This window comes from Patiria miniata, unplaced genomic scaffold (assembly GCF_015706575.1).
Source record: "Patiria miniata isolate m_02_andy unplaced genomic scaffold, ASM1570657v1 HiC_scaffold_30, whole genome shotgun sequence".
NCBI classification, from domain to species: domain Eukaryota; kingdom Metazoa; phylum Echinodermata; class Asteroidea; order Valvatida; family Asterinidae; genus Patiria; species Patiria miniata.
In genome coordinates this window covers 10,213,767-10,241,518 of record NW_024037070.1, presented here as the reverse complement: position 1 = coordinate 10,241,518, position 27,752 = coordinate 10,213,767, and the positions used below count along the sequence as shown (strand labels likewise).

Below are 27,752 nucleotides of genomic sequence, written 5' to 3'. Positions count from 1 at the left end.
TCATAGGCTAAGAAAAATGATACATAAAAAAACCGCAGTAAAGTCCAAGAGTAGGTCATGGAAGTGTACATCATTTATTGAAATCGCACAAAATCACAATTTCATCTTCAATCCATCTAAACTCATATTCCAACGGGTGTCACCCGGGCACCACATGCAAATTAGCAATCACCGTTATTTAAAATCCAATTGTTCTTAATATTTTGTATACCATTAAAAAACATCCAAAACTAAAGTTCTTTTGCATAATTTTGCACAACAAAGATACATGTATCAGGCTATTGTGGCTTTACTGAAGTGCGTGACTACTCCCACTTGATACCTTTACTTATTCCCGAGAATAAGCTTACCTGAGAAGAAATAGAGAATTCTAAAATTCTAAAAATCACACTTTGTGGTTATAAAAAAAGAAAAGATTCTGATAAAAAAAATCTACAGCATAATAATGAATTATTTATTAAGATTTATGATGGTTAAACAATGAAATCTTACTTTAGCATATCTCAATTTAACTGTATAAAATTCACAAATTTAAAAATGATAAAAATTTTTATCAATGACAGTTAGGTTCAACCACCTTAATTTAAAAAATACATTCACTTTAATATTGTATTCTATATATTTATCGCAAATTCGCAATACATCCAATGAAAGGTTTTCTTATATAGATTTCTATGAATACATTCCAATGAACAATTTCTACAGCAGATACTTTCCACTAAGCTTTAAGATTGATAAAATTCTAAAATTCGCTTTAGTGCAGAATAACATTCAGACCAATGCAATAAAAGTTGAAATCCAAATGTTGAACACCCAATGTGCAGGAGTTTTGGGGAAACCCAAGAGCAAATAATTATGCACTTATTTTCTTTATTACCAAATTAAATGCTAAAGTTGAACAGAGTTTTAATTTTTTTTTTTTAACCAAATCTGTTGTTTAATGAAGTACATTCTTGTAGGTGTCCAAAAACGATGTAACGCATTGTGTACATTTCCCATTATTGTAAGATTGGGACTTGAATGCATCTAGTCTAGATATTTTTGGTCTTGAATAGATAATTTATTCAAACTGGAATGTGAGACCTGAGCCAGCCATTTTCTCTCTGCAGTACTCGTCAAATTTCTCATTCTGGGCCACAGTAAAGTGATTTTTCCAGTCTCCAACTGTGCCTGAAAAAACAACCAAGAGAACAATTTGTGTGATGAAGCTGTTCCATTTAAGCTAGGTATCCAGTGATGGGAAGAGACCGATCCAGTTAGCCCTGCCTTGTGAGGTTTTGACAAATCACAGCCGGGATCAATGTCAGACAAAAGTCTGACGTGCGTGCAGACTGACATTGGAGAGGTGTATGTTGGGCTGTCCATTTACAAATAATTTTAGCATTCCATTATTCGAAACTGCATTTGACAATTGACAAAATATTTGAAACTCACCAATCAAATTTAACATGCACCAGCGGCAACTGTGTGCTGCGCCATTCCAAAGTTGCACGCAAAGCATGCCGGTTACAGTCAAATGCAAATCAATGCGTAGTTGATAGGAACATATATCCTTTTGACAAAAAGTGCTTAAGTGCTTTTAAACCTTATACCTTATGAATACTTTTGCGTGTTTCTTTCACTGGGGCCAATACAGGAACGAGATGAACGGAAATCATAAACAAATTTCATATGTGTATGAAAATTCAATTCAAAGACTGACTGACACCAAGGCCAAACTAACCCCACCATACTGGGCACAATTTATTGAACAGATCAGCTGGAAAGATTGGGTCAAGGACAGAACTAACCTGACAGCTTTCTATTACATGTATTATGTTTTAATTGGGCCAACAAACCAAGGCCAAAGTGACTTATGGAAAAAAGGGTTTACTGCTCAGCTAAAAGCACAAAGCAAGTCCACAGCATAAACCCTTGTACATGTATATTATCATTCTATGAAATATGCATCCTGTAACGGAGGAAATTTCAGACTTAAAGGGATTGCGTGCCACAATAAAAAAATAATAATATGATTTTATTCAAAGCATGGTGTTGAAAAGTCATGTAAAATTGAGAGCTCTACAAACAGTGCTAAACAATTCCAGACAAATAAAAAAACACAAAGGAATCATAAAGTACTGTTATATTTGAAAAGTATTGTTATCTTCAGATAATTTAACATTTTAAATTTTTAAACCTCTAATTTCCGTTGTAAAAAGTGGCAAAGGAGTTTAAGTTTGCATGAGCTATAACTTCACTAGACTAATAATATTATTGGGAAAAATGTTTGTTTTCAAACTTTAGCCTACCTTTTCGAAGAAATTTCCCAAGATTTTCTTTGCCCTGACCGTCGAAAGCGGGCATCACATTCTGTTCATCGGCCTTCTGGTAGGATTTCTTCATCTGGTCCATGCTGCTGTTTGCCACAACACGATCTATAGCTTCATCTGATAGCACACAGCCAATGTGATCAGCTATCATTATGACTGCAGATCTGGGATCCTGCAAATCAAGACAATACATTATCACCAATACAGGTCTTTTAATTCGGTCAGTCCTCACAATCACTTTTATTACTGTACCAGTAGTTTTGCCACACGAAGCTGGTTTTATTGGTAAAAAGAGCAAGCTTGTTATGTGCCCGTAGGTCAAAGCAGACAGGCTCTTGACAAAGGACTTAAAAAGGGAGATGCAGAATGTTAATCAGTTGTAAACAGATTTCATTGCGATAAAATGAAGAAAAAAATAACAACTGAACCAACAATTAATGTAACAGAGAAAAACCACATGTCAATGACTTTGGGGTGGTGTTGTAAACTACAGAAGTTCTTGGATTGATAAAGCACCGTGTTGCATTTTCCACCCATGCCTCTATGTGATTTTATTTTGATACATATCTTACTTTTCTTGAGAAGTTATTTTCTAATGAAAATATATTAAAAAAAAGCAGAACAGCACAAACCCTCTTCATATCCTCGTACTTCAAAAAGAGGAAGTTGTCATCATGACGATGTTTCCAGTATGCCAAAGAGAAGTCAAAGAAATTGCCATTTAACACTATGGGAAAAATGTAAACCCATGAAATGTGAGAGAAAAAAATTAACAATAAAATGGACAATGCTCCAATTTGTAAATACCTATGTCTCCATATGCAGATCAGTGATTGAGCTTCACAGGCATAAATTTGAATGACGTATACTTGTATGAACTCCATCTGAGGTTTTTGGTAACTGATGTACTTAACATATGGGGTTTCATTACCATCAAGTAGGTTTAACCATCCCGTTTAACCGAGGGAGGAAGTTTTAAAGTTGCCAGGCTAAATTTTGCAAGTTTTCCCATCTTCTACAAATCCAGCAGTAATAGCATTCCGTACTCAAATTTCAAGAGGGACAGATGGGATAAGCACCCAAGAAAAATCGTTAGCCCTATTCCCACTGGATTATTTGAGCTAAAACTTTTGCGACACTGTGAGAATCACAAGTTTTGTCATGACCCCTAGATGGCATTTGACCTCCAATTTCAGAAGAGTTGTGAAGAAATCCCACCCACGGATCACTTCATCCAAGTTACATTGAAATCCATGAAATTCTGCAGACAAAAGAACATTTATTCATAAGATGCAATTTTTTTCCGTTGGGGTGATGTAAATCAAATTAGGTTTTGCCCTTCACCGACGTACACACACTTTATATTCAGGGTGTTACCTCCCGAGTGAAAGTTGGAAAAAATCACTCGGCTGGGCCTCGAACCCACGACCTCCTGCTTTCTAGTGCAGATGTCTCATCACTCGACCACCCAGCTAACGGGATCGGCTGGCTGGTTCGAATCTGATATACGTACATAGCAGGGTACCGCATTTGCTATTCATAAGATGGAATTTTTTTTTTTACATTTGAAGCATTGAACAATGACCCCTACACGACCTTTGACCTCAGTAATCCAATGAAGAATTGTCCGATTGTGTTTTCCCACCCAAGGGTCACTGCATCCAAGTTTTATCAAAATCCATGAAAACATGTAGATTGGAAGTTATACATTTTTTTCTAAACCTTAACAATACGGGTCTACCAGTATCTACGGTCATCCCAGCAGATGGGAGTTAGGGGGACTTGCATTGTTGTCCTTTTATCCCTTTTCTTTACATTTTAACTTCTGGGGTATCATTTTTCTAAGGGTGAGTGGTGGGAAGCATTGTTCCCTAAATTTCCTTTGTATGAGTGACCCACAAGTAGCTGTGGTAAGTACGGGTCTATGGTCATACAAAATTTAGGACTGGTTTAAATGTCTCCCAAACTTTGTTTAGGCAACATAAAAATGTGTCTAATGGGGACTTACAAAGCATAAACCTCCCTGTTAAGGAAACAGGCCAAAAGAGGTCTTGGCAGATGTTTCCATAGCTTTGGTATTTTATGAGGACACTGATTAGTTCATTGCTTTTATTGAAAACAAATTTTCCTTACTGTCTTTTGAAATGTACTGCTCAAACACCTCATTCCATTTGTCCTTCATCCCAGCGTTTTTGGCCATGAAGCTGAACATGGACGTCAGGCCATCTTTGGGGTTTCTGGTAACATAGACCACCTACATCAAGACAGAAAGTACTACATGGTCACGTGGACAAGCCATTGAATAAATATTAACTATTGGAGGCTGTATCTAGGAGCAACTGTTATGACTAATCATTCAATAGTCATAGGTTGTGTCGATACGCGTTCCATAACTGGAGACCCAAATAGTCGATTTGTGGTTAGCGCGCATGTCGATTTTGATATTGCGCATCAATATTGGGGTTGTTTTTTTCAAACCTGTCCGCGCAAGCTACAACAGTGCCCTGTATTGCCACACTGTCGCAAATGTTCATGGGCAGCTCGAACCCAGTGATAGATCCGGTTTATATGAGGTTGATGATGAATGAGTGATAGTAGCCCATGGGTACAAAGTTGCTGCCAGCTAATCAACAACAATGGTGGCTAGCCAATTACACACGTATCGACACGATGACAGGCGATGTGAGCAATTAAAGCGTATCTAAATACATGAAATATGGCACTTATTTCTGTGTCCGTTGATTGTGGAGTGACCGTTCGGTATTGTGTCATGTGATGGCTGCATGATCCAAGCATGAAAAAGAAAAGCCAAAAAACGGAAAAAAAACGCATCGACGCATCAATTCTGGAACTTTGGTCTGACCAGAGATCGCATTTTGGGGGGGGGGGGGGGCTTAATACATATTGTTCTGTAGAGCTTTAGAAAAAAATGCTAGAACTTGTAACAGTATATAATTTTGTGAGATGAGAACAGAAACAATTCCCTGATCGAGATGAGGAAACCTTGAAGGTTACTTGGCCTAATGTGCCCCTCACCTTGCCCTTTCCCTGGAGCACTGCTGAAGGGACAACGTTTATCGGTAGATGAGTTGGGAGAACGCGTCTTGAAGTGATGGTTTCCACAAACTTGTAAGCTGGCAAAGGATTGTTGGGAGTCGGTATAAACATCTCTAATGCGCCAAATTTCATCTTTTCATTTCGGTCAATCTTGTCAGGATAACCATTGGCGAGTATCAAGTAGACTATCTCCATTGTCCAATGGGTACCTGTGTATAACGATATCTCAAAATCAGCTCAACTGTAATGACCTGATATTGTTGCAGAGGATTAAACCACAGATGTCATTTGTGGCCCTTTATTTTTTCAAACCAAGATTGCTCACATAATGGTAACTTATTAAATAAATGATACACATGAATGGCCTGCCTGTCTTGTGTTTGCCCTTCTTACGTTGGCCATAGAACATTGCTTTTGGTAGTAGGGACACAGAGAATCCTTGTGGAAGAATTTGAAACAAAAATCTCCCAATTTGGTCCAGTAGCTTTTGCTGCACAGCTATTTGTTAAGCGCAGTTCTTTCATGTAGGTATTATTTAGATAACCATCCCTCTGTCAATTACAATGTTAGTCAAATTCCCGGGTGCGGTTTAGTAAATCATCAGGACGAAAATGACCCCCACCTTGCTTCACAAAATACAATGTAGGCTCTGGAACATAAACTACTTTCATTTTTCTTCTAAATAGATTCTCCATGCATTGGTATAATGTGGTTTGAGTCTCAAGGAATAGAAGTACAGTAAACTCCAGCTAAACCCACATCCTACAACTCGTCAAATCGCTCAAGTCGGCCGTCTGACTAAAAGTCCCAATTGTCCGTAATGCATTTCCATTGATTTTTTTATTTCTAAGTCGGCTTTTATAAGTCACCATTTCGCTCAAGTCATCGTGTTACTCTCTCGGTCCCCATTCCAGAAAAAGCATTACAAAATCCATTGTGTAAGTCGGCATTCAACAAATCACGCATTGGCATTGACTTCCTGTACTGCGGTTGGCAAAGTGTCGAATGAAAAGTGGTTTCGCATGGCCCGTGATCACTGCATGCATCGGTATCGAAAAAGGGTGTCCTACTGCATACATCGCATATCATAAGCATATCAACCAGTACCCCCTCAAGGCTGTACGCATGCGCTCTGTCCATTTTGGGGGTCATCTTATTGAATGACTACTGCTGCAGTCAATACGTGCGTGGTATATACCGGACCACGCACGTAATTTGTTACTGTGCACGTACATATGTATCGTGGTCTCCACTATCAATACCCCAAACTTGATGATACAATTCGAGGATTAATTTGCTGGATTCAACTCAAGCATTAAGGAGACAATCCAGGGTAAATCGAAGCCAATTAGTGCAATGAATCATATGTGCAAAAGACCATTCATGTAAGTCGGCAAAATGACAACTTACAGCAGATATCGGCATTCACATAAGCCGTCACAAATTCTCGGGTCCCGAGAGTGCCGGTTTAGCCGGAGTTTACTGTATGCAATTTCGTGTTTTGTTTGTTTGGTTTTTTTTTTCACCACCCTGTATAATTCTTATGGACAAATATCAATTACAGTGCTCACTAGTTTTACGTTCAATAGTCACACAAACTGAATGTTGTGTAAATGCAGTTGCAGTTGTGTAAATGAAATCCACAAATCCATACATTTAAAACTATACTCAAAGATGCATTCCCCTGCTCTTCCACAAATTAGATTTTTTGGGGGGTACCTTTTAATAATTTTATTTTCAACTTGTAATGTCATTCCAACAAACTAACCCCACTTTTAATTTTTTTTTTTTTGGCATCTGGCACAATCAGAGCCGCCTTGCAAGCAGACTGTTCCCCCATCCATACATTATCAACACATGGGTAATTCCACGCAAAAGTGGACACGGCTGGACAGTGGAAATTGTATGAATCTTCCAAACTACGAGCATCACAACATTATGTGGTGTCAAATTAAAGGGGACAACAAGATCTTTCATTTGAGTGGTGTGCCAATGAGACGGAATGTAGTTAAAGGGAAAATACAACATTTGCAAACATCAAAAAATAAAACTACCAAATCATTTTGAAATACCTTGCTGGACTGTTAGTGAATGACAGTGTAAAGCATTCTGTAAAATCATGGCACCTGGTATACTGTCATTTTCAAGAAAAGTGGTATTTTTGTATCAATTTCCAACGCTGATCGGCCGATCAGCGTTGCAAAAAACTGTTTTTTTTTTCAAATACTGGCCCCAATTGACCATCGCACTTGTTTGCAATCGATTACAAACCTATGAACGGGTACGAGCCAGCTAGACTGGTTCCCTGACCTTACAATTCCCCAATGTGTGTAAACTGCTCTGTTTCTTCTTATATGGAGTCAGGGAACCAGACTACAGGAAAATGATTGTTTTTCTTGGTTTTTATAGCATTTTCGAACCCAAAACCTCCAAAAAGTCAGTGTAACTATATTTGCTATATATTTCCAACCCCCCAATTCCATCCATTTCAGAAAATTACAGCAAAAGCAAATGATGTATATTCCCTTTAAGTGTGATTTTGGGTAAAAAAAACTGGGGGTTTTTTTTGGCTTTTAGCTTCATGTATTTTTGGTAGTCATTTTGGCACCTTTTTTAAACCCTAACGTACCTGAATCCCATCAAAATCCACCCCCCTGTTTCGGGGGATTTCGGCGGATTCAGGATACCTCCATATTGCACAAACTGGGGGATTTTGATGGATTCAGGATTGGAAGCCTAGCGGAACTGGCGGATTTGGATGGATTCAGGATACCTCTATTTTGAGCTGTTGGGGGCTTTGATGGATTCAGGATCTCAACAGTTCAACTCTTTTGTAATGTTTGTGGTTAAGTAAATACTGCTGGCACTAGCCCTGCCAAGTCGGTCGCATACTGTACAAACATGTACACACATGTACTGGGTGGACTTGCATGGAGGGTCACGTGCTGGAGGAAAGACACAAATAATGCGCGAAAACGTGACGAACGCAACGCCGTTTACTCGCAAAGAGCACCATGTGCATCGCTAATAACTATGTGTGCGCATCGCGTAAATACTCAGTGCGCATTGCTAGCTTGACGCGCATTGAGCTAGGTCACGCGCTGGAGGAAAGATACATTTACCGTAGCTTCATTACTTTGCGTTAGTTTGTTGCGCGTCTACGAGACAACCAAAATGGCGGAGATTTATCGCACAGTGAATGGGCGTGTGTGGACGCGCTGCTGATCTAGTCTTTTCATTTTATCTAGGGTTTACAGGCTGAAACACGCGCCAATGTCTTTCACACAAATTTTGTGCGCAAGATGTATTCACTTTGGTACTCCATGCTGGGGTCACCATGCATTGGTGTATTTTGATGGATCCTATGCAACAGCACACATCACAATTTTCATGCGAGCATGGTATCCTGAATCCATCAAAATCCACCACAAATATAGGTGATGGATTTTGAAGACTCTATGGAAAAACATGCTGTATTTTTGTTTATGCCACCATGGTATCCTGAATCCACCAGAATCCATCAAGACTTCTGCTGGTGGACTTTGGCGGATTCAGGATACCTCCAGAATCTACACTGGGGGATTTTGATGGACTCAGGATACCAGCATTTTTTGCATGACAAAATTGATGGATTTTGGCGGATTCAGGATACTTTCTAGTAAACAATGGTAAAAGAGCCCCAGGAGTTAGGGTTAACATAATAATAATAATAATAATAATAATAATAACATTTATAAAGTGCCTTTTCCTAGGGTTACAAAGCGCTCAGAAAATGACCCAAAAATACAACAATGACAAGGATAAAATAATGGAAAACCAAATGGAACTGAAGCCACTGCCAGGCCCAGGCCACGGCGCTCAGACAAGAGAGCCCAGCGATAGAATCGCAGGGAAACAATCAAAGGGAGACCGAGGAGTGCAGGGGCTCTCTGAGACGAGCACACGCGGGCCAGGCCTGACAAGGTAGTTACAGATTAAACAAGTGTGTCTTTAATGCCCCTTTAAACTTTTCCAAGGAGCTAGAATTTTTGATGGAGTGTGGAATGGAATTCCACATCCTAGGGCCAGCGATTGAAAATGCTCTGTCACCTGCTTTTCTGGTGGTTCGGGGAATGTACAAGTTATCCTGGGAACGTAAGTTGCTCTTCGTTGTCCTGGTGTCTAATGAATTGGAAATGTACATGGGGAAAATACTGGAAATGCATTTATACATGTTCAAAGCCGTTTTATACATTATACGTTTCTCTATTGCAAGCCAGTGCAGCTGTTTGAACAGTGGAGAAGTGGGAACATGTTTTGGGTAGGAGAAGATTACACGAGATGCTCTATTTTGGATTTTTTGTAACTTGACTAAGTCAGATTGTTTGAGACCATTTAACAGTGAATTACAGTAGTCCAATCTTGACAGTACAAGTGCCCGGACGGCAGCGTGACATGCTTCAGCGTCAATGTACTTTCGTATTCTCCTAATGTTTCGGAGGTGATAGTTGGCTGATTTGCAGATAGACGTGACGTGATCACTCATCGACATGGTGTTGTCGAAAACAACACCGAGATTCCGGATAGAAGTTGATGGGTGGAGTGTGCTGTTGTTTATGGTGAGAGTCAGGTGGGCTAAACGTTTGTAGTTGTAGTTAGACGAGGCAATGAAGAATTCAGTTTTCTTCTCATTTAGTTGGAGCTTATTGCGTAACATCCAGCGTTGAACATCGACGATGCACTTAGACATACATGTACAAAATGTGACTGTTATTGAGAGTTTTTGTGTTTAAAGCCCGGTTCATACTGCATGCGAATGCGAATGCGAAGCGAATTTGAAGTCATGACGCATTTGCTGCGAACTTCGCCGGAGTTGAAATATGTTCAACTTTTACGAATTCGCAGTGCGAATACTTGCCATGACGTCACAGATTTGCGTTAGCTTTCACTTTTGCGCCGAGTATGAACCGGGCTTTAGGCAGAGACAAAGGTTCATATATTATAAGAAAAGAGTTTCATTATGTTGCAGTTAATCAAATTCAGATTTTGTGCCGTGTTAGAAACCATGAAGAAGAAGTCACGTAAGTGACGTAACGTGAGTGACGTAACATGAGTGACGGTACCTTCCGGTAATCTAATGTCCCTTGCATCTAAAGTACACACTAATTTGATTCAAAAGGGGTTTCTATAGCTATGGGTTGAATGAAGGTAAAATAATGTTACTTCTGTTTTGCAGACTACAGTTTGAGGAGACTTTAACAACAAAATTGTAGGACAATTTTCCATGTCCTTTTTTTTGTAACGTGAGTGACGACCAACAAAATACAAGTTTTCAAAAAGTGAACGAATGGATTGAATTTTTCTTTCCATGTTTGAGTACCCCTTACCCCAAAGTTGTTGTATGCCTGGTTTGATTCAGCTTGATCAAATACTTTTGAAGCAGTGAGAGGTCAAAGTAGCCTCATGGCATATAAATGTAATGTGAGCGACGGTAGAATTGCCCACATGTAAGTGTGAGGCTGGAACCTGCCTTCCCCACAATAATGGAATTATTGTGGGACTGTACATCTAAAATGTGGACGTATTAGTTCAATTGCATGGGCACGTATCTTTAAGAAAACAGAGCTCTGAACATACCACACTTGGGATAGGTAATGATGAAGATGTCATCATCTCGTACTTGAAATGTTTCCATCGCTTCTAGGTTCGTGCGGGGTGCAATGAACTTTAGAAACCAAGTGCCTTTGTACTCGTATCTCTCCGTCATAACTTGCCTCATCTTTTCTGGTGCCATACCCCCAGGGCCTATACCCCCAGGCCCCATACCACTAGGACCCATGCCTGAAGGCGTTTGTTTGGCACTGTCAGAAGCCATGCTTGCAAGTAGATGGTCAGTCCTGAAACCTGAAAATGAAAACAATGTGTCAATGTATAAATACATACAATACGACACTGGGATATTATTTTCTATTTTCCCAAGTAGTTTTTTCTGCCTTGCTATGGCCGTAATAAGTTCCCTATGGAAACAGTCAGCATGCAACACTGTAAAAGTGGACAGATTTTACCATCATGTATGCCACCATAAATGGTCAGGACTTAAATAGAAATCAAGGAAATTAACTCTACTTTAGGGCTGTGCATCGGAACCGGGTACCCGAGTACCCGACCATTAATGTCAGGAACCGGTTCCAGATTATGGAATCGAGTACCCGTATTAACCAACTTGGCAAATTACTCAGTAACTTCTCAGTCAATGAAAAAGAAATGCTTCAAATGTCAGTGGGACAATTTCAAAATGAACAAGTCAGGTGTGTTTACAAACACAAATGCCCCGCAACCGTGACTGTTCCCATGACATGACACCACTCTTTTAACATCATACATACGTGTACATGTGCCTTGGTCACATGGAACGTTCATTGACAGCATTAGTGTTTTCTGTAGGTTTAATATGAATGAATCCCTATGATCTCAGAATAAATACAAGATTTCTATTGTTTTAGCCACTGTAACCTTGACCCTTGACCTTTCGACCCCCAATGCAATAGGCTTCTTCGGGTTACCAAGAACAATCCACAAACCAAATTTGAAGTTCACATGTAAAGTATTTCTCAAGTTATCGCGCTGACAAGATTTATCCGGACACACACACCCACACACCCACCCACGGAAGGACAAGGCGGAAACAGTATGCCCCTTCGGCTTCTCCGCGGGGCATAAAAACAGGATACATGGAAAACCAAAACCAATGTCACGTTTTATGATGCTTGCGCAAGTTGCAGTTTTCGCCACATAGCTTAAGAGCTCACTGTATATGTTTTTTCTAGCCGTATTGCCGCACCAGTGTGGTAGTATTATCATGTGGACCATTATGAACAATCTGAAGAGCAACTTCCCAAATTTGAATTTTTGGCTTAGGTTTCTTTAAGGGGTACCCGGGTATCCATATTTTCTTTCAATAGGGTACCTGGTTCCTGTACTACCCGTAAATGCACACCCCTAATACTTACTTATCTACAAACATATCCTCTTAGTGTAGCTAGCCCCATAAACGTGGCTCAAATAAGGACTCCCTCCGAGTCTATATTAATATTAGTCACACAGCGGTGATAGCAACAAGCATGTGAGGAAAAGTTATTTTGAGGAAATCAAGATCAGGACTTTTTTCACTTGATATTCACTACGGGTGATTTTTACTTGTACATAAAGTATGGTTGATAACAAGGGAAATCAAAAGTTAGAATGTACTCCAAGAAAAATACTGCAATCATTTTGTGGGAGAACTCACTGCAAATTTACTGGATATACAGACATTCAACAGAAACAGAATTTAATTTCTTCTGGTTATTAATTGGTATAGAATCTTTATTGTGAGTATCACATGAAAACACTCCCAATTTCAATTTCCTCAAAACGACTTTTCCTCGCATGTTGCAATCATCGCTGTGTGGATCACAATACGGAGGAAGTCCAGCATTTAAGCTTAGCCTTACCCTCATAGTTATAGTTCAAGATTGACGTAACATTTTTTAGTGAAAAAAAATCACGTTTGTAGCTTTTGTGTGCAAAACTAAACACACTTTTTAGCCTATTTTACCCAGTACATGAAATCCTCATCAAAGGTTTGACTATTCCCATTCTGTGGCCAAGATACATGGGATTCCCTCCAAGGATACCAAGTAGTGAGGTACCTTAGTGAAAAAATCGTGACACAGTGGACAAAAGCACCATTTTTTCACCAAAGCATCTCCATGGTATACCTTTTCGAAAAAAAGACGGACGCAAAAAATTGGATGATGGGAAGAGCATGTATGACGTCATTATGACGTCATCAGCTAATTATTACATACAAAAAAAATATAAATTAATAATAATCTTCAGAACTACAAGCATTACAACAACAAATGTGGTATCAAATTAAAGGGGACAGCAAGCTCTTTTATTTGAGTGGTATGTCATGGGGGTGGAATATAGTTAAGGGTGATTTTGTGGGTAAAAAAAAAAACTTTTTTGGTCAAAAGACATGTTTTTTCGGCTAAAATCATGGATTTTGGGTAGTCACATTGACACTTTGTTTAAACATGCAAACAGTATGTGGTATTGTGAGATGTTGTTTTTAAGTTTGAGAGAAAAGTTCAAATTCTATGCCAGAGTTTTTGTAATTGATTATTAGTATCATAAATATGTTTAAACTTGTTCCAAAGATAAGCGGAAAAGTGAGGCATCTTATAGCGAACTACATTAGTAACAAAAATGCTAAGGATCGTTACATGGTATTTAAAAGCACCATTTTTTTCACCAAAGCTTTGGCAATGTGTTACGATCAAAAATAGGGTAGGATGTAAAAAATCAGATGACAGGAAGGGTACTTTATGACGTAATAATGACGTCACAATATACTACCAAGTTCGTACAGTAATTAATTGTAGAAAATAAGGTCGTGAAGCGTTGTGATGAGATTCCAAGTAATTAATTTGACATTTTGAGGGTCAGGGAATTGAAGAGTGATATAATCAGTGACATTTGAAAATAGTGACGTCACTGCAACAGCAAATCAGCTTATTGTTATAAGCTGATTTGCTGTTGCAGTGACGTCACTATTTTCAAATTTTCTTGAAAAATCTAAGCATTTTTGATTATGGACAAAAGTGCTACAATGACGGTATTTGTCACGCAGAAAATAAATTGTGTGACATTGTGCGGCTCTTTGAATTTGGTCTTTACCACATCCATTTGTTTTGACCATTTACTATAGCTGGAAGACGTAACATTCTTATATGTGTTGTATATTACGGGTAATGAGGTATGAGTTAGGAGCCAGACAGAAAGGAACGTGGTAACCTGAAATAGATTAACAGAGTGGCCGGAAATGGTGATGATACGTCTTTTAACAATGTATTACAAACGGGGGCTCGATAGTCCGAAGGTCCAATTGTCCGAAGGTTCTTTAGTCCGAAGGTTCGATAGTTCAAATGCACAAAATTTCCATAAGGGGGGTTCGTTAGTCCGAAAATGAAATAAGGTTCGTTAATCCGAACATTTGATGCAATAGTCCGAAGGTTCATTAATCCGAAGGTTCATCAGTCTGAAGGTTTATTTATCCGAAGGTTCGATAGTCCGAATTTAGAATAAGGTTAATCAGTCCGAAGGTTTAATAGTCCGAAACGAAAATAACAAGCCCGCGGGAACGGGGGGTGCTGTGGGTGCTGCAGCACCCCCAACTTTTTGGATTGGGGTGCTGGAATATGCTTCAGCACCCCCTACTCCCGGGCAAAAATGTGTTCCAGCCAGCAGTGTTCTACGACGTTGAAATTGCGCTGCTGCGCTATACATTATGCTTGCTCTAAAAATATCTCCCTCGTTTTGTTCGTTTCTAGTTTTGCCGCGGCTTAGCGCGGCGCTTCGAACGTCTAGCACAAAGTAACACTGTAAAATATCAGGAGGAGGTATTTTCTAAATTTTCAGGCAGTGCAGAATCGATATTTCTCTCAATGTATCTAAAATCATGACATGTCTATGATATTTCCGCCATTATGGAAGCTTTGACCCGAAAAAAATAACCTTTTCCATGACAATGGTGGCAAAGTTGATTATGCTTGTCACGATTTTTTTCATTCGATGTTTCAATAGGGGCAAAGTTCATACCTTTCCCCTGAAGGTTTTTCTTTTCATTTAAAAATTTCATTGACGTTGCTAGCTAGCTAGCGCTTCGAACGTCTAGCACAAAGTAACACTGTAAAATATCAGGAGGAGGTATTTTCTAAATTTTCAGGCAGTGCAGAATCGATATTTCTCTCAATGTATCTAAAATCATGACATGTCTATGATATTTCCGCCATTATGGAAGCTTTGACCCGAAAAAATAACCTTTTCCATGACAATGGTGGCAAAGTTGATTATGCTTGTCACGATTTTTTTCATTCGATCTTTCAATAGGGGCAAAGTTCATACCTTTCCCCTGAAGGTTTTTCTTTGCATTTAAAAATTTCATTGACGTTGCTAGCTAGCTAGCGCTTCGAACGTCTAGCACAAAGTAACACTGTAAAATATCAGGAGGAGGTATTTTCTAAATTTTCAGGCAGTGCAGAATCGATATTTCTCTCAATGTATCTAAAATCATGACATGTCTATGATATTTCCGCCATTATGGAAGCTTTGACCCGAAAAAATAACCTTTTCCATGACAATGGTGGCAAAGTTGATTATGCTTGCCACGATTTTTTTCTTTCAATAGGGGCAAAGTACCTTTCCCCTGAAGGTTTTTCTTTTCATTTAAAAGTTTCATTGACGTTGCTAGCATTCTGTACTCAACATTAACAAATATCAAGGTTCACACACATCCCAACCTAATAGGAGTGGGACGGGCTTCCATTGAAACTAGTTCCAGTGTAGTTTCGTTTTAATAAAAAAGCTATTCATGTGTTACCCGTTGCAAGTTTTTCCTCAGTAAAAACTCAGTAGACCGATAAATCCTTGCCTAGCCGCAAACTTGCCACCTACCGATCATAAACATAAAGATGCATTTGGTCTGTTAGTCTTTTATATTTGCCATTCCCTGTAACAAACAAATAACACTGCAAATATATCAAGAGCTACATCGTTTAGGCCTATGTGAATATTTTTATGAACAGAAATTCACCCGCTTCCAGTGGAACCATTTTTTTTTAACTTGAACCAAAAAACACCCTTTCGGGTTTTATAAGTTTAAGTATATACTTCAGTATATTTCATCACAGTGCATCCAGAATCCAACATTTTCAGGGGCCTTAAAGCAGGCCCCTGGCCCTGTGGCCTCACACCGTAAGGGCTCGGGAAAAAAAACATACACGCTGGAATTTACTAAATGTAAGAAAGCAGCCTAGCAACAATAATATTTACGTGCGATATCATGCATAATGATACAATAATATTCGTTGTCCAGAATTAAATGGAACAAAGAATGGAGAAAAAAAATACAGGGTTTTCGACTTTTCAGTACAGTAGAAACGTCATAAGAGCAACAGTATATTCTAAACAAAAAAGTAAAATAAATTTTCTTTATAATCTCAAAAAAACTTTGCTAAAAAAGTCATATGAAAGTGGCCAGGAATCGCCTCATATTGCACCACAGAGCATCCATATTCCAAAGCTTTTAGGGGCCCTTTAAGCCACGCCGTAAGGGCTTTGTGCTCCGCGTTCGCATTAATTTTGTCCGTCCTTTAGAAATTCCAGCACCCCCTGGCAAAACTTTGTTCAAGCGGGCTTGAAAATAAGATTCAATAGTCCGAAGGTTCGATAGTCCGAATTGACTATAAGGTTCGATAGTCCGAAAAGACTCTATGATGGTCCGATGGTCCGAATCGACAGTAAGGTCCGATAGTCCGAATCGACAGTAAGGTCCGATAGTCCGAATCGACAGTAAGGTCCGATAGTCCGAAGAGTCATACTGACGAACCGTATTGCCCATTCGGACAATCGAACCTTATTCTCAATTCGGACTATCAAACCTTTTTCTCAATTCGGACTATCGAACCCTATCGTCTATTCGGACTATCGAACCTTCGGATTAATTAACCGTATTCTATGTTCGGACTAATGGGACCTTCGGACTATCGAACCTTCGGATTATCGAACCTTCGGACTATTGAACCTTCGGACTAACGAACCTTTGGACTATTGAACCTTCGGACTAACGAACCTTTGGACTAATGACCCTTCGGACTAGAGAACCTTTGTACTATCAAGGCTGTAACCATTACAAACACAATACCAGTGCAGCAAGTCATGTCCTGCAGTTTGTAAAGGTTTTTAGAATGGGACGTGAAAAAGACAAACAATTATCCATGATGCACAAGCACAAGTGTGTTTCTCGATTAAATACACCATCATTGTCGTTGATGGACCGTCTATCCTATTGAAGTATCCATCAGACATCATCTTCTGTGTGACACGGGCAGAGCATCTCTGAAGGTCCACTGTGTGAGTAGTTTATCCTTTCTTGTTTCCACAAAGCTGGATTGCGACTGAGATCGTGCAAATAAATAATCTTTAAATAAGCTTCATCTGTAGTCTTGTTTATTAATTATTAGAGATTTTGGTAAAAATGAACAGAAGTCTTTGTAGAAATTGTAGATATAATTCATCTTACGTAAAATATACCTTTGCAAGTTTACAAACTTCCACAAAACGTATTATTTTGCAACATTCGAACGTATAATTGGTTTGAACATTCTACCTTTTTATTGCTTATGTGAACTGTTACTATCGTATTTCAGGACAGTCATCATGGATTGGACTGCTTGCATTATCTGCATGCAAACTACACCAGAAAAACTACGTTGTCCACAAAAAGGTTTAAATTGTAACGCCGGAGAAGTATATGCTCAATTCCTGGCTAATGTTGAAGGGTTTAGGGCAATAAATGCATTGCCAGTTGATGTAGAATACGGAGCCGAAGGGACAGTAGAAACTTTTGTGGAAAATAATGCCTCGTGGCATCATTCCTGAGGTAATGATTTATGAGATAATCATGACGTAAGACATTGCATTTTAACGAATCATTGATCACAACAGGGGATAGGAGCGAGAGTCAAATGTACATGTACATACATGTTTAATTTAATACATTAAATTAGAAAACATCCCTCATTTTATCAAACTATTTGTATTTAAATCTTTTAAAGAACTAAGAACAAAACTGCTAACTGCACTGCTTTCCTTGATCTCAGAAACGTATATTAAATGTAAAAAAAAAACGATCCATGGCTTATTCCTAACTAATATCTCAATTTTAATGTATAAGTGTGTAATAATTAGCCGATGACGTCATAATGATGTAATAAATGGCCCTTCCCATCATCCAATTTTTGTACCCTACCTTGTTTTCGAAAAGGTAAATAATGGAGATGCTTTGGTGTGAAAATGGTGCTTTTGTCCACCCGTGTCACGATTTTATCACTAAGGTACCTCACTTTTCCGCTTATCTTTGGAACAAGTTTAAACATTTAAGATACTAATAATCAATTACAAAATATCTTTTGGCATAGAATTTGAGCCTTTCTCTCTGACTTAAAAACAACATCTCACAATACCACATACTGTTTGCATGTTAAAACCAGGTGTCAAAGTGACTACCCAAAATCCATGATTTTAGCCTGAAAAACAGGTCTTTTGACCAAAAAGGGTTTTTTGACCCACAAAATCACCCTCAACTATATTCCATCCCAATGACATACCACTCAAATGAAAGATCTTGTTGTCCCCTTTAATTTGATACCAAATTTGTTGTTGAGATGCTTGCAGTTCTGAAGATTATTATTAATTTATATTTTTTCATGTAATAATTAGCTGATGACGTCATAATGACGTCATACATGCCCTTTCCATCATCCAATTTTTTGCGTCCGTCTTTTTTTCGAAAAGGTATACCATGGAGATGCTTTGGTGAAAAAATGGTGCTTTTGTCCACTGTGTAACGATCCTTAGCATTTTTGTTACTAATGTACCTCACTAAAGGGAATCCACTAATAATATTGGCAACCGCAGATTGGGGATAAGGCTGTGGCATGCATTAAAATTCTTAACAAAAGTTGAGGGTTATCTCTGCTTGACCTTTTAAAGTGAGGGTGGGCCTGTAAACATGGGTATATTGCCGGTCTAATAGCGAGGGCAATCAGAGCACAGTAAAATCTACCCCCAGTCTATGGCGGTATGGCCAGTCACTTTTAGATGTTGTACACATGTAATTTATAATGAATCCAACCCTTTAAAGGTTGCCAATAAATTGATCCTTACCTTACCTGCACCTTGGCCATACCTACACATGTATAAAAAGTTACCAAAAATTGTTTTTGTTTTTTTCATTGGCCTGATATTCTGCATACAGGTTCACTTACCCAAAACATTCACTTTTTTTCACATAAATTAAAACTTCTCCTTTTCTCCTTCTGGTGAAAGTTGCCTCTAAATGTTTGCCCCTAAGTTGCCCATGAGGGCTGTTTTGGGAAACCAATAATTTAGAGGCAAACCTAACCAAAATGAGAAATCAGCGAGTGCCACAGACTACAGTCCAGTGACTGGCCACAGACAGCATGGGGGATATTGTCAAATCTTCTCATAGCTTGCATGCCAATCAATATTCTGCTTACATTGCTCAGTTTGTTATCAGCCCCACAAAGTATTGTATTGGCTATTATGTTATTAATCAAACATCAGTTTCAATGGCACTCAACCAAGGTTCAAAGATCTTTTGTCAACTTTTGATCAAAAATATCCATGTATTAAAGGGTTGCAATGGAGCATCCCCTTCCTTCTTTAAAGGGAAGATACAACATTTGCAAACATCAAAAAATGAAATGATCAAATTATCACGAAATACCTGACTGAATTGTTAGGGACTGACATTCTAAATCATCCTTTAAAATCATGGCTCCTGGTGTGCCGACATTTTCAAGAAAAACTGTATTTTTCCAACGCTGGACAGCTGACCAGCGTTGGAGAAAACTGGCTTTTTTTCAAAAACTGTTCCTAATTTTTCACAATTAGTTATTCTGACTTTTCTTTGCAAATTTCTTTCCAGCATCTACAAGCCCAAAACGTGAAACAAGTCATTTTAACTATATTTTCTATAACATACTAATCCTCCAAATCCATTTATTTCTGAAAATTGCAGCAAAAGCAAATGTTGTACTTTCCCTTTAACTCAATGGTGTACCAGTACCATAAATCGTTGTGTGTCAAGGAAAAGGTTGTTAGCAGCCCAGGCACAAAAAGAGCACTTTTGGAGATTATCAAGTTGAAAGGTTTTGTGCTCCCATTTCTAAATGAAAAATCACATCAGGCTGAAATTTGGACTCATGAAAGTCATTAACAATTAAAATCATACTGTGCATTTTGATTTCAAAATATTACTTCATTTTGAAATTACTTAAATTTTTCTGCTTGCAACCTTTTACCAGGAACTCCATCTGCCTAAAACGTGAACTTGCCATGCATTAAATGTGTGCTTAAGCGGCATGTTAAAGCGTAACGTCCTTTTGCCGGTGTGGAAGGTAATTCTGTCCCCCGGTAAAAGTGTCCGGGGGGACAGAATTACCTAGGTAAAAGTGTCCTCCCTGGCCCGTTAATTCTGTCCCCCTCCAGGTAATTCTGTCCCCTCCAGGTAATTCTGTCCCCCAGGTTTTTTTAATCCCCCTCTTCTGAAACCCGGAAGGTTATTGTTTTGATGAATTCACTCTACAAGGTATACATTTTGGACTTTTAGTCCGCCCTTCATGAATATAAAAAATATTTAATTTAGTCTATTAGGTGATACCTATAATATAGCAAAAATTGACCGATAGTGTAGTAAAATTTGCATCAAATAAAGTATCACGTGTCAATGGATAATGTTATTACCAAAAAAATGTATCCAATAATGTATCACCACAAAACGGATACTGTATCAACCGATAACGTATCAAAAATCAACCGATAATGTATGGGAAAGGTGGAAATGTGACAGATTAATGAGTGCATGGTCGGGCACAATTACCCGACAACTGTTTAGAATTGTTCTGACAAATCTTTCTTTCTTTCTTTTTTGAACAATACTTTTTCTCCTTTTAAATTGTCCATTAAATGATAGATTAAACATTGGCGTCAATTGTGCCAGGCGCATGGCTTGTCAAATTGTTCACACATGTGACCCGCTGCCGAAAAAAATACCCTAACGGTAGTCCGTCGCTCAAAAATTCAATGAAAGCGTAGAGCTGGGTGAGCGTGAGTACACTGCATGTACAGGACATTGTACATGTACATGCATTCAGTGCAGATCCATTATTTCATCATCGTCATGCTTGTTGGAACAGAGCCCAACACGTGGCGCGTAGTCTTGTGCTCAAGACGCTTGGTCTTCTTGGAATGCTAAGATTGTGCCAGAACAATGATGGCATGATGACGTTATCAGGTGTCACGTGACAAGCAATTAAACTTTGATATTTTTTATCTTTAAAAATCTATATAAAATCAATAATGAGATCTGTCGTCTTGCTGTTGACGGCAAGTGATAGAGTAAATTAAGGTCTTTATTTTTGAACGTGTACGTAAAATCACATGAACCTTGCTTCCGGTCGAAACCGGAAGTGGCTTATTATTGGCTTATTATTTAAAAGTGGAAATAGATATGAACTTGCTTTCAACGGTGTTAGTCTCTGGCCAGACAATATTCTTCAAAACCTATACCGGTGACGTCATGAAATTCTCGACCGCCCTCTAGCGGCAGGTTTAAGAATGTCCAAAATGCATTTTGAATAGATGTCTGTGGCGAAGTGTTTTGTAATCGCCTGAAAACTGGTATATATAATGACCTTCATGCAAACAACACGTGTGAAGTTTGAAGTTGATGACGTCATCAGACCGGAAGTTACAACGAAAAGACCTTCTATTCTTCAAAAATAAATCAATCCTGAGAGATATAATCGTGAATTGTCCATTGAATGATAGCTTAGGCCAAAAAAAAAAGTCTCCGGTTTCTGGTATGGAGCTTTCCCAAAATGTGGTGCGGCGACGCGGCTTTTTTTTTTTTTACCTGATTTTTTTGCTTCAAATGTCGGCTGATGACTGCGAATGGTCCTCGACTAAACTTAGTGCAAATATATGGGAGTCCAGAGAGGCCACATAAAGCTTATTCTCGACCATAACCCAATCTAAAACACGTTAAAATTGTGCAGCAGCAGGATTCCAGTCAAACCAGTGAGTTTGGCAGTTTTGAGACATCATCTTTCATTGAAAAATAACCTTTTTAATTTTGCCGACGAGCATGGCTACGGCGACGCCCGCGCATACCAGAAACCGGAGACTTTTTTTTTTTGGCCTTACGAAGTCTGAGCGGCGATTTGCGAATATAAATGTTTGTTTCTGTTTATAAATTTACCTTCGGATAGTAAATATTATTTCGGGTTTTTATTCAGGCAAATGGTATTGGGAGTTCATGCTGAAAACAGCTTACCATTTAAAATGGCTCCAGTTATGATTGGACACATGAATACATGCAAATCAATGAACATGCATCCTCTCCGAATAACATCAGTATTCACTACCCATATTCACTTTTTCTAGTTAAAAAAAAAATACATACTGACATTAATCACTACCTAAAAGAAACATTTTGAAACAAAATGATGAATTTTATCAGACAGTTTACATTTCGCTATCCTTGGTACATGTTCTTACATAAAAAAATATTCATAACTTAACTGGACAGTGTTTCATAAAATAGTTGTCTACCCGACCACTCTGCGTTTGTAACAACAAACGCGAACCTCTAGTTGTTTTCTTATTTGTCCATCCACTGACTTAAGTTAGATTGAATGCATAACTTTCTTTTTTTTGGGGGGGGGGGGGAGGAGAGGGCTCTTTTCACATTTTAAAAATTTTTCCCACATTCGGAGGAATACCTCTCCTTTGCAATGCCCCCCTCACACTCCCACGACAACCGTGCATGTATGGTTATGAATAGGACATAGTTATTTTAAAATTAGCAAATACCACAGAACGTTAGAAATTATGACTTGGCACATGACTTGCATATAATTTACCCGCCATCAAATACCATATCTCATTGTTTCCCCAAAACCCAAATTGAGCGGGACCTGTACGTGTGTTGGTTTTCAGCAATGAGTAAAACAACTGATCACATTGAATATTAATTTGGGGAAATATGATTTGTAAGCATTTCAAAATGTGATTCCACAGTTCGCCTACATGTACGTAGCAACCCTTTTTCATTGCTGATCACGAAGTGCCAATAACCTCCTATATCTAGAATAAAGTTAATTTCGAAAAAAATCGCTGTTGAAGTGTATCCTATTTTACAAATTGTTTGGCCACTTTGCTGTAACAGAGTTCGGAAACCTTTTGTACTTTCTAATAGCTCATGCTTTACTCTTTGTATTTTACAGTCGTGTTTACTCTTTTTCTTAATCAAACAATCATTAACGAAATTTTGACACTTTGTGACACCTTTTCCCATGCTGTGGGAACTTAATACAAGCTGATTCCTGTAGACCAATGTATGATCCAATGTATGATCCAAGGTATGATCCCTCTTGCCTCAGAATTTTGGCAGGAATTTTTGCAAAGGGGGGAGGGGGGGTCATCAGCAAATCAATGCTGAAATGTAGACAGGTGTTTTTTTTTTCCACGGACATTTGGCCGCTCCGCAAAATCAATAGGGGGGGGGGGGGGGGGGGGCGCTTGTACCACAGTTTCAATGGGGGCGCTGTTCAAATCTGACCTTCATGAACACTATATTACATAATACAGTACAAATACCCCGTAACCATACCCAGCTGGCTCTGTCCAAATTTTGCACAGGCGGACATTATTACCAGTATAATTATTTTGGGGTGTCAGAGCATGCAGGGGGTGGTCTCCCATTATTTTTTATGTATATTTCTATGGGGTAAAAAATGAGTCGGAGCTGGGGGGTGAGGGGTGGGGGGGGGGGGGGGGGTTACGGAGAGGCCAAGTGCCTGGAAAAAAATCCTGCCTTCATTTCAGCATTGATTTGCTGATTAATACAAAAATACTGGCGGGCCTGAAACCCCCCTAAAAATCTTCCTGGATCCGCCCCTGATAAAAAAGACAGTAAGCAATGTATTGTTGTTTTCCATTTGATATTTGTTTGAATTTTATAAGCCCAACAATGATTTAGCCCATGCAAACAATAAGACATAAACAAACATTTTGATTTACCTTTTCCCATACTGATACATTATCAGTTGATTTTGATACATTATCGGTTGATACAAAGTATCCGTTTTGTGGTGATACATTATCGGATACATTTTTGCGGTAACTACATTATCATGACAAGTGATACATTATCGGATACAAATTTTACTTCACTATCAGTAAATTTTTGCTATATTATCGGTTAGTGATACAACATAAGTCAATCTGTGATACATTATCGGTTGGTGATGTTATCCATTGGTTACTACATTATCAGTTGTAACAAAGGGCTTCACTAGGCATTAAACAAATCCTCCCAAACATGAGAAAACTGGTCATGCTTGTTCTTTTTCTGCATATACAAAATGTAGCTCTTAAAACAATTAAATAAGGGGGGGGGGAAATATACACCCCCCCCCTTTTTGACCAGGGGGAGGGGGGGTTGGGGTTGTGGGAGGGGGATGGGCTATTGAATCATTGCCCACTTTTTTGAGGTGAGGAAAACAAAACGGATTTCAAGGTGTTTTTCAAACATTAACAACAAAATGTATTCATAGCACTGAAAAGTGGAGAAACAGAGTACAAAACCTTTTAAAATGCGCCGCTTTAATGTAAGCGGGAGTATCTACACCTGAAGAGCGCCCCCTAATGTAATGTGGTGTCCCTCCCCCCCCCCCCCTTCGAATTTCCATGGTCGGGCAATTTTTGGATTTTGGTCATCCCCAGTAGGCCTACCCCCCACTTGCCGGCACAGATTTACGCCACTGAATGGATGGATTTGAAGCTTGTCAACCATGACGTTTGGCAACAATGCATGAGGTCATTAAGTGGTGGAAACGTGGAAGTGTTCCCAGTTGGGCACTCATGGGTTTTGAGTCCACATGTACACAGTGTGGAAAGATTCCCATATCTGGAAATCACTACCGGTAATTTTTCATTTCAGGGACCTATCAGCCATCAAAGGCATCAGAAAGTGAGAGTCAAGAAATTATTCTAAGTAGGGCCTATTTCCTAATAAACTTGGAAATGTTTCTCAGTCCCTGATTCGTGTCTTATAAAAGTTATAATTACATGTATCATCATTTTTGCAATGAATGGCCTTCATTGAGAAGCAAAAAGTGGCATGAGGTTGCAAATTTTTTTCCCTAATATGTCCTAAAAAGTCAAATTTAGCATGGAAAATATTGAAGTATTCATGGTATTTACTGAGTAAACACTTGGAAATTTTCAGACTAGTCTCATACGGTTTGTGCACAGGGTGACAAGTGATGGCCAGATATGGGAATCATTTCCAAGGGGTGACTGTAATAGACCATTATCAAGTTGCAACCATCTTGGTTTTTTCCATACAAAATAATAAACTAAACCCTACATAGTTATAGACTTTAATATTGTAAGAATGGCTAATAAACTACATGGAAAAATAATTGGAACAATATCGAACGTCACAGAAGCACAAAGAACGTCGTCGTCTGCAGATGAGTCAAATTGGCAGCCACGAAAGTTTCGTGCCAATAATTTGCGCACGAACGGTAAACGTCATTCTACGAAGTCTCCATTGTGTCCTACTTCTGAAAACAATGTGGATCGATGTTTGTTGAATAAAAGGATAAGTTTATGTGCACAACTTTGGTCTCCGAGTCTAGTTTGATAAACTAACTTTTGTTTGCCATCTGACATTGTTACTAAATACACGCTTGTTTAAATATGAAATAAATGAATTTCTTTCAATTTTGGTAAAAACAACTGCATGCAAAATATTTAAAATCATATCATATTGAAAATTGAGGTGAATAAATTAAATCCACAAATCTTATAATATATTTTTGTCGAAAATCTAAGAAGCTAAATTAAATCCTATGCATGGAAAGAGCTCCGCGAATTTTAGTTTTTCTGAAAATCAACCATGTGCCAATTACATAACATTTTACAAATGTATAGGCCTACATATTCTCCAAAAATAGAAACATATGCAATATAACTTTAGTATGCAGTGGCTATATTTTTAAGTACATGGACAAATATATTTTTAAATGACCTTCCATCAAAAACTAAAACCACCCTTCTGTAACAATGTTCTCCGGCATTTCTAATACACCTGCGATCATTCTAATACACCTGCGATCAATCAATCAATCAATTATACAGGCGCGCGCGCCTGCATGCGGTCGACCAATACCGTGGCTGATCGCGCCGCCTCGACACATGGTTTCATGCATGATACACATCATTTCAATAAAAACAAAAAATAGCTATTGGCCTACTTTTTGTGTACTTTAAACATTACGATTAGGTCTAATTCCGACACGGCGACAGAAATATATTTTAGAGAATATTTCCAGCAAACAAATCAGTACCAAAATTTGCATCTCGGGAAACAAATCGTAAAATAATAATGCGATATAAGGCGCACATCGTTTTTCGTGCTCCTTAATTCTGATTACGTCCTCTGTTGTCTAATGAAAGTCGAACGTTTCGGGGTTGGACGGAGACACTGATAAATGGAAATTCGTAGCGAAGTTTTTGTTAGTTTTCTGGGCCATTCAATAATGTTACGTTTTGTATCCAGTCAATACAGCAATAATTTACTCTCTCTTTTATTTCTTTCAAATTACCGCTCGGAAAAGCTTTTGATTTCCACATATAATAACTGCATTGAGAAGAAAGGCGATGTGACGATGGATCATCGACGGTGATTTGACGTCGGTCCGTGTTGTGTGAAAAAAGATACGAGCCGAGAAAGTTGGTTGCGCGAATATTGGGTAGCGCGAAGTTGGGGCACCGCACGATCATATAGCCCCATAAATGCGGCCAATTTACTGGACTACCTCCGTAAATAAAGGCCACACTTCCACCATGTACAAAAACGTGTCGAACTTTGTCAAATTTTGATTTTCACATAGGCTTAGTTTGTAGTTGTTTTTTTTGCTTTAGAAGCATACTCGCCCTCTTTTTAGGCTAATCAGAAAGTGCTTCATTTTTCAGATGTCTGTTTTTCGTGAAATTTCCAGATTTGTTTGCACACGTTTGCAAATTGCGTATCAAAATTTCAACATGAAATTTCACGAAAATTTAGACATCTGAAAAAGGCAGCACTTTCTGATTAGAGGATGAGTATGAGTAAAGCAAAAATAAACTACAAACTAAGCCTAAATGTGAAAATCAAAATTTGACAAAGTTCGACATGTTTTTGTACATGGTGAAAGTGTGGCCTTTATTACGGAGGTAGTCCAGTAAATTGGCCACATTTATGGGGCTACGCACGATACAGTATTCAGCGCCACAAAAACAGCAGTTTGTTGGTTGGCACACGGGGGAGCGTTTCCGCCCTTAAGTTATTCTTCATTGCTCAATGGTGTATAATAAAAATTGAGGAAAACTCTACGACTTAACCCATGGAGGGCCTGACAAATTTAACAACAAGCAGCATCACCTACCTGTTTCAACGCTCACATGTGAGTCACACTTCACGCACGGCCGGCCCGGGGGCTGCGCTAACCGATGACGTGGCGCGGCACCAAGGATTTTGACGGCACCGTGCACCGTACCAAGCTCACATGTGCTGTTCGAAGCCTCAAAAGTTGTTGTTTTTTAAAGCGCCCTCTTGCTCGCACACCGGGGGCACCCTGGATTAAATTCCAATAGAAACATAACGTGTTGTAAATGTCCATACTTCAAAGTTCTTTTTAAAATACTCAGAACTCTCACAGG

General features: G+C 38.8%; 1 protein-coding gene across 1 annotated transcript; it reads right to left on the bottom strand.

Moving 5' to 3' along the window:
• Positions 1 to 38: 38 nt before the first annotated feature.
• Positions 39 to 27,625, bottom strand: LOC119739363 (sulfotransferase 1C4-like). Its single transcript, XM_038214277.1, has 7 exons — positions 27,479 to 27,625; positions 10,986 to 11,252; positions 5,349 to 5,578; positions 4,446 to 4,566; positions 2,945 to 3,039; positions 2,292 to 2,484; positions 39 to 1,170 (listed from the first exon to the last, which is right to left on the bottom strand). Exons 2-7 carry the CDS (start codon positions 11,221 to 11,223, stop codon positions 1,061 to 1,063), a joined length of 987 nt encoding a protein of 328 aa, XP_038070205.1. The 5' UTR covers positions 11,224 to 11,252; positions 27,479 to 27,625; the 3' UTR covers positions 39 to 1,060.
• Between the last annotated feature and the right edge of the window lie 127 nt (positions 27,626 to 27,752).

Excerpts from the sequence above, each read along its gene's own strand:
- LOC119739363 (XM_038214277.1), bottom strand. The coding sequence starts at position 11,223 with ATGGCTTCTGACAGTGCCAAACAAACGCCTTCAGGCATGGGTCCTAGT. Across the intron at positions 5,579-10,985 it reads CATTACCTATCCCAAGTGTG|GTACCCATTGGACAATGGAG; the intron begins GTATGTTCAGAG and ends CGTTATACACAG. Across the intron at positions 3,040-4,445 it reads GCAGTACATTTCAAAAGACA|TGTTAAATGGCAATTTCTTT; the intron begins GTAAGGAAAATT and ends TTTTTCCCATAG.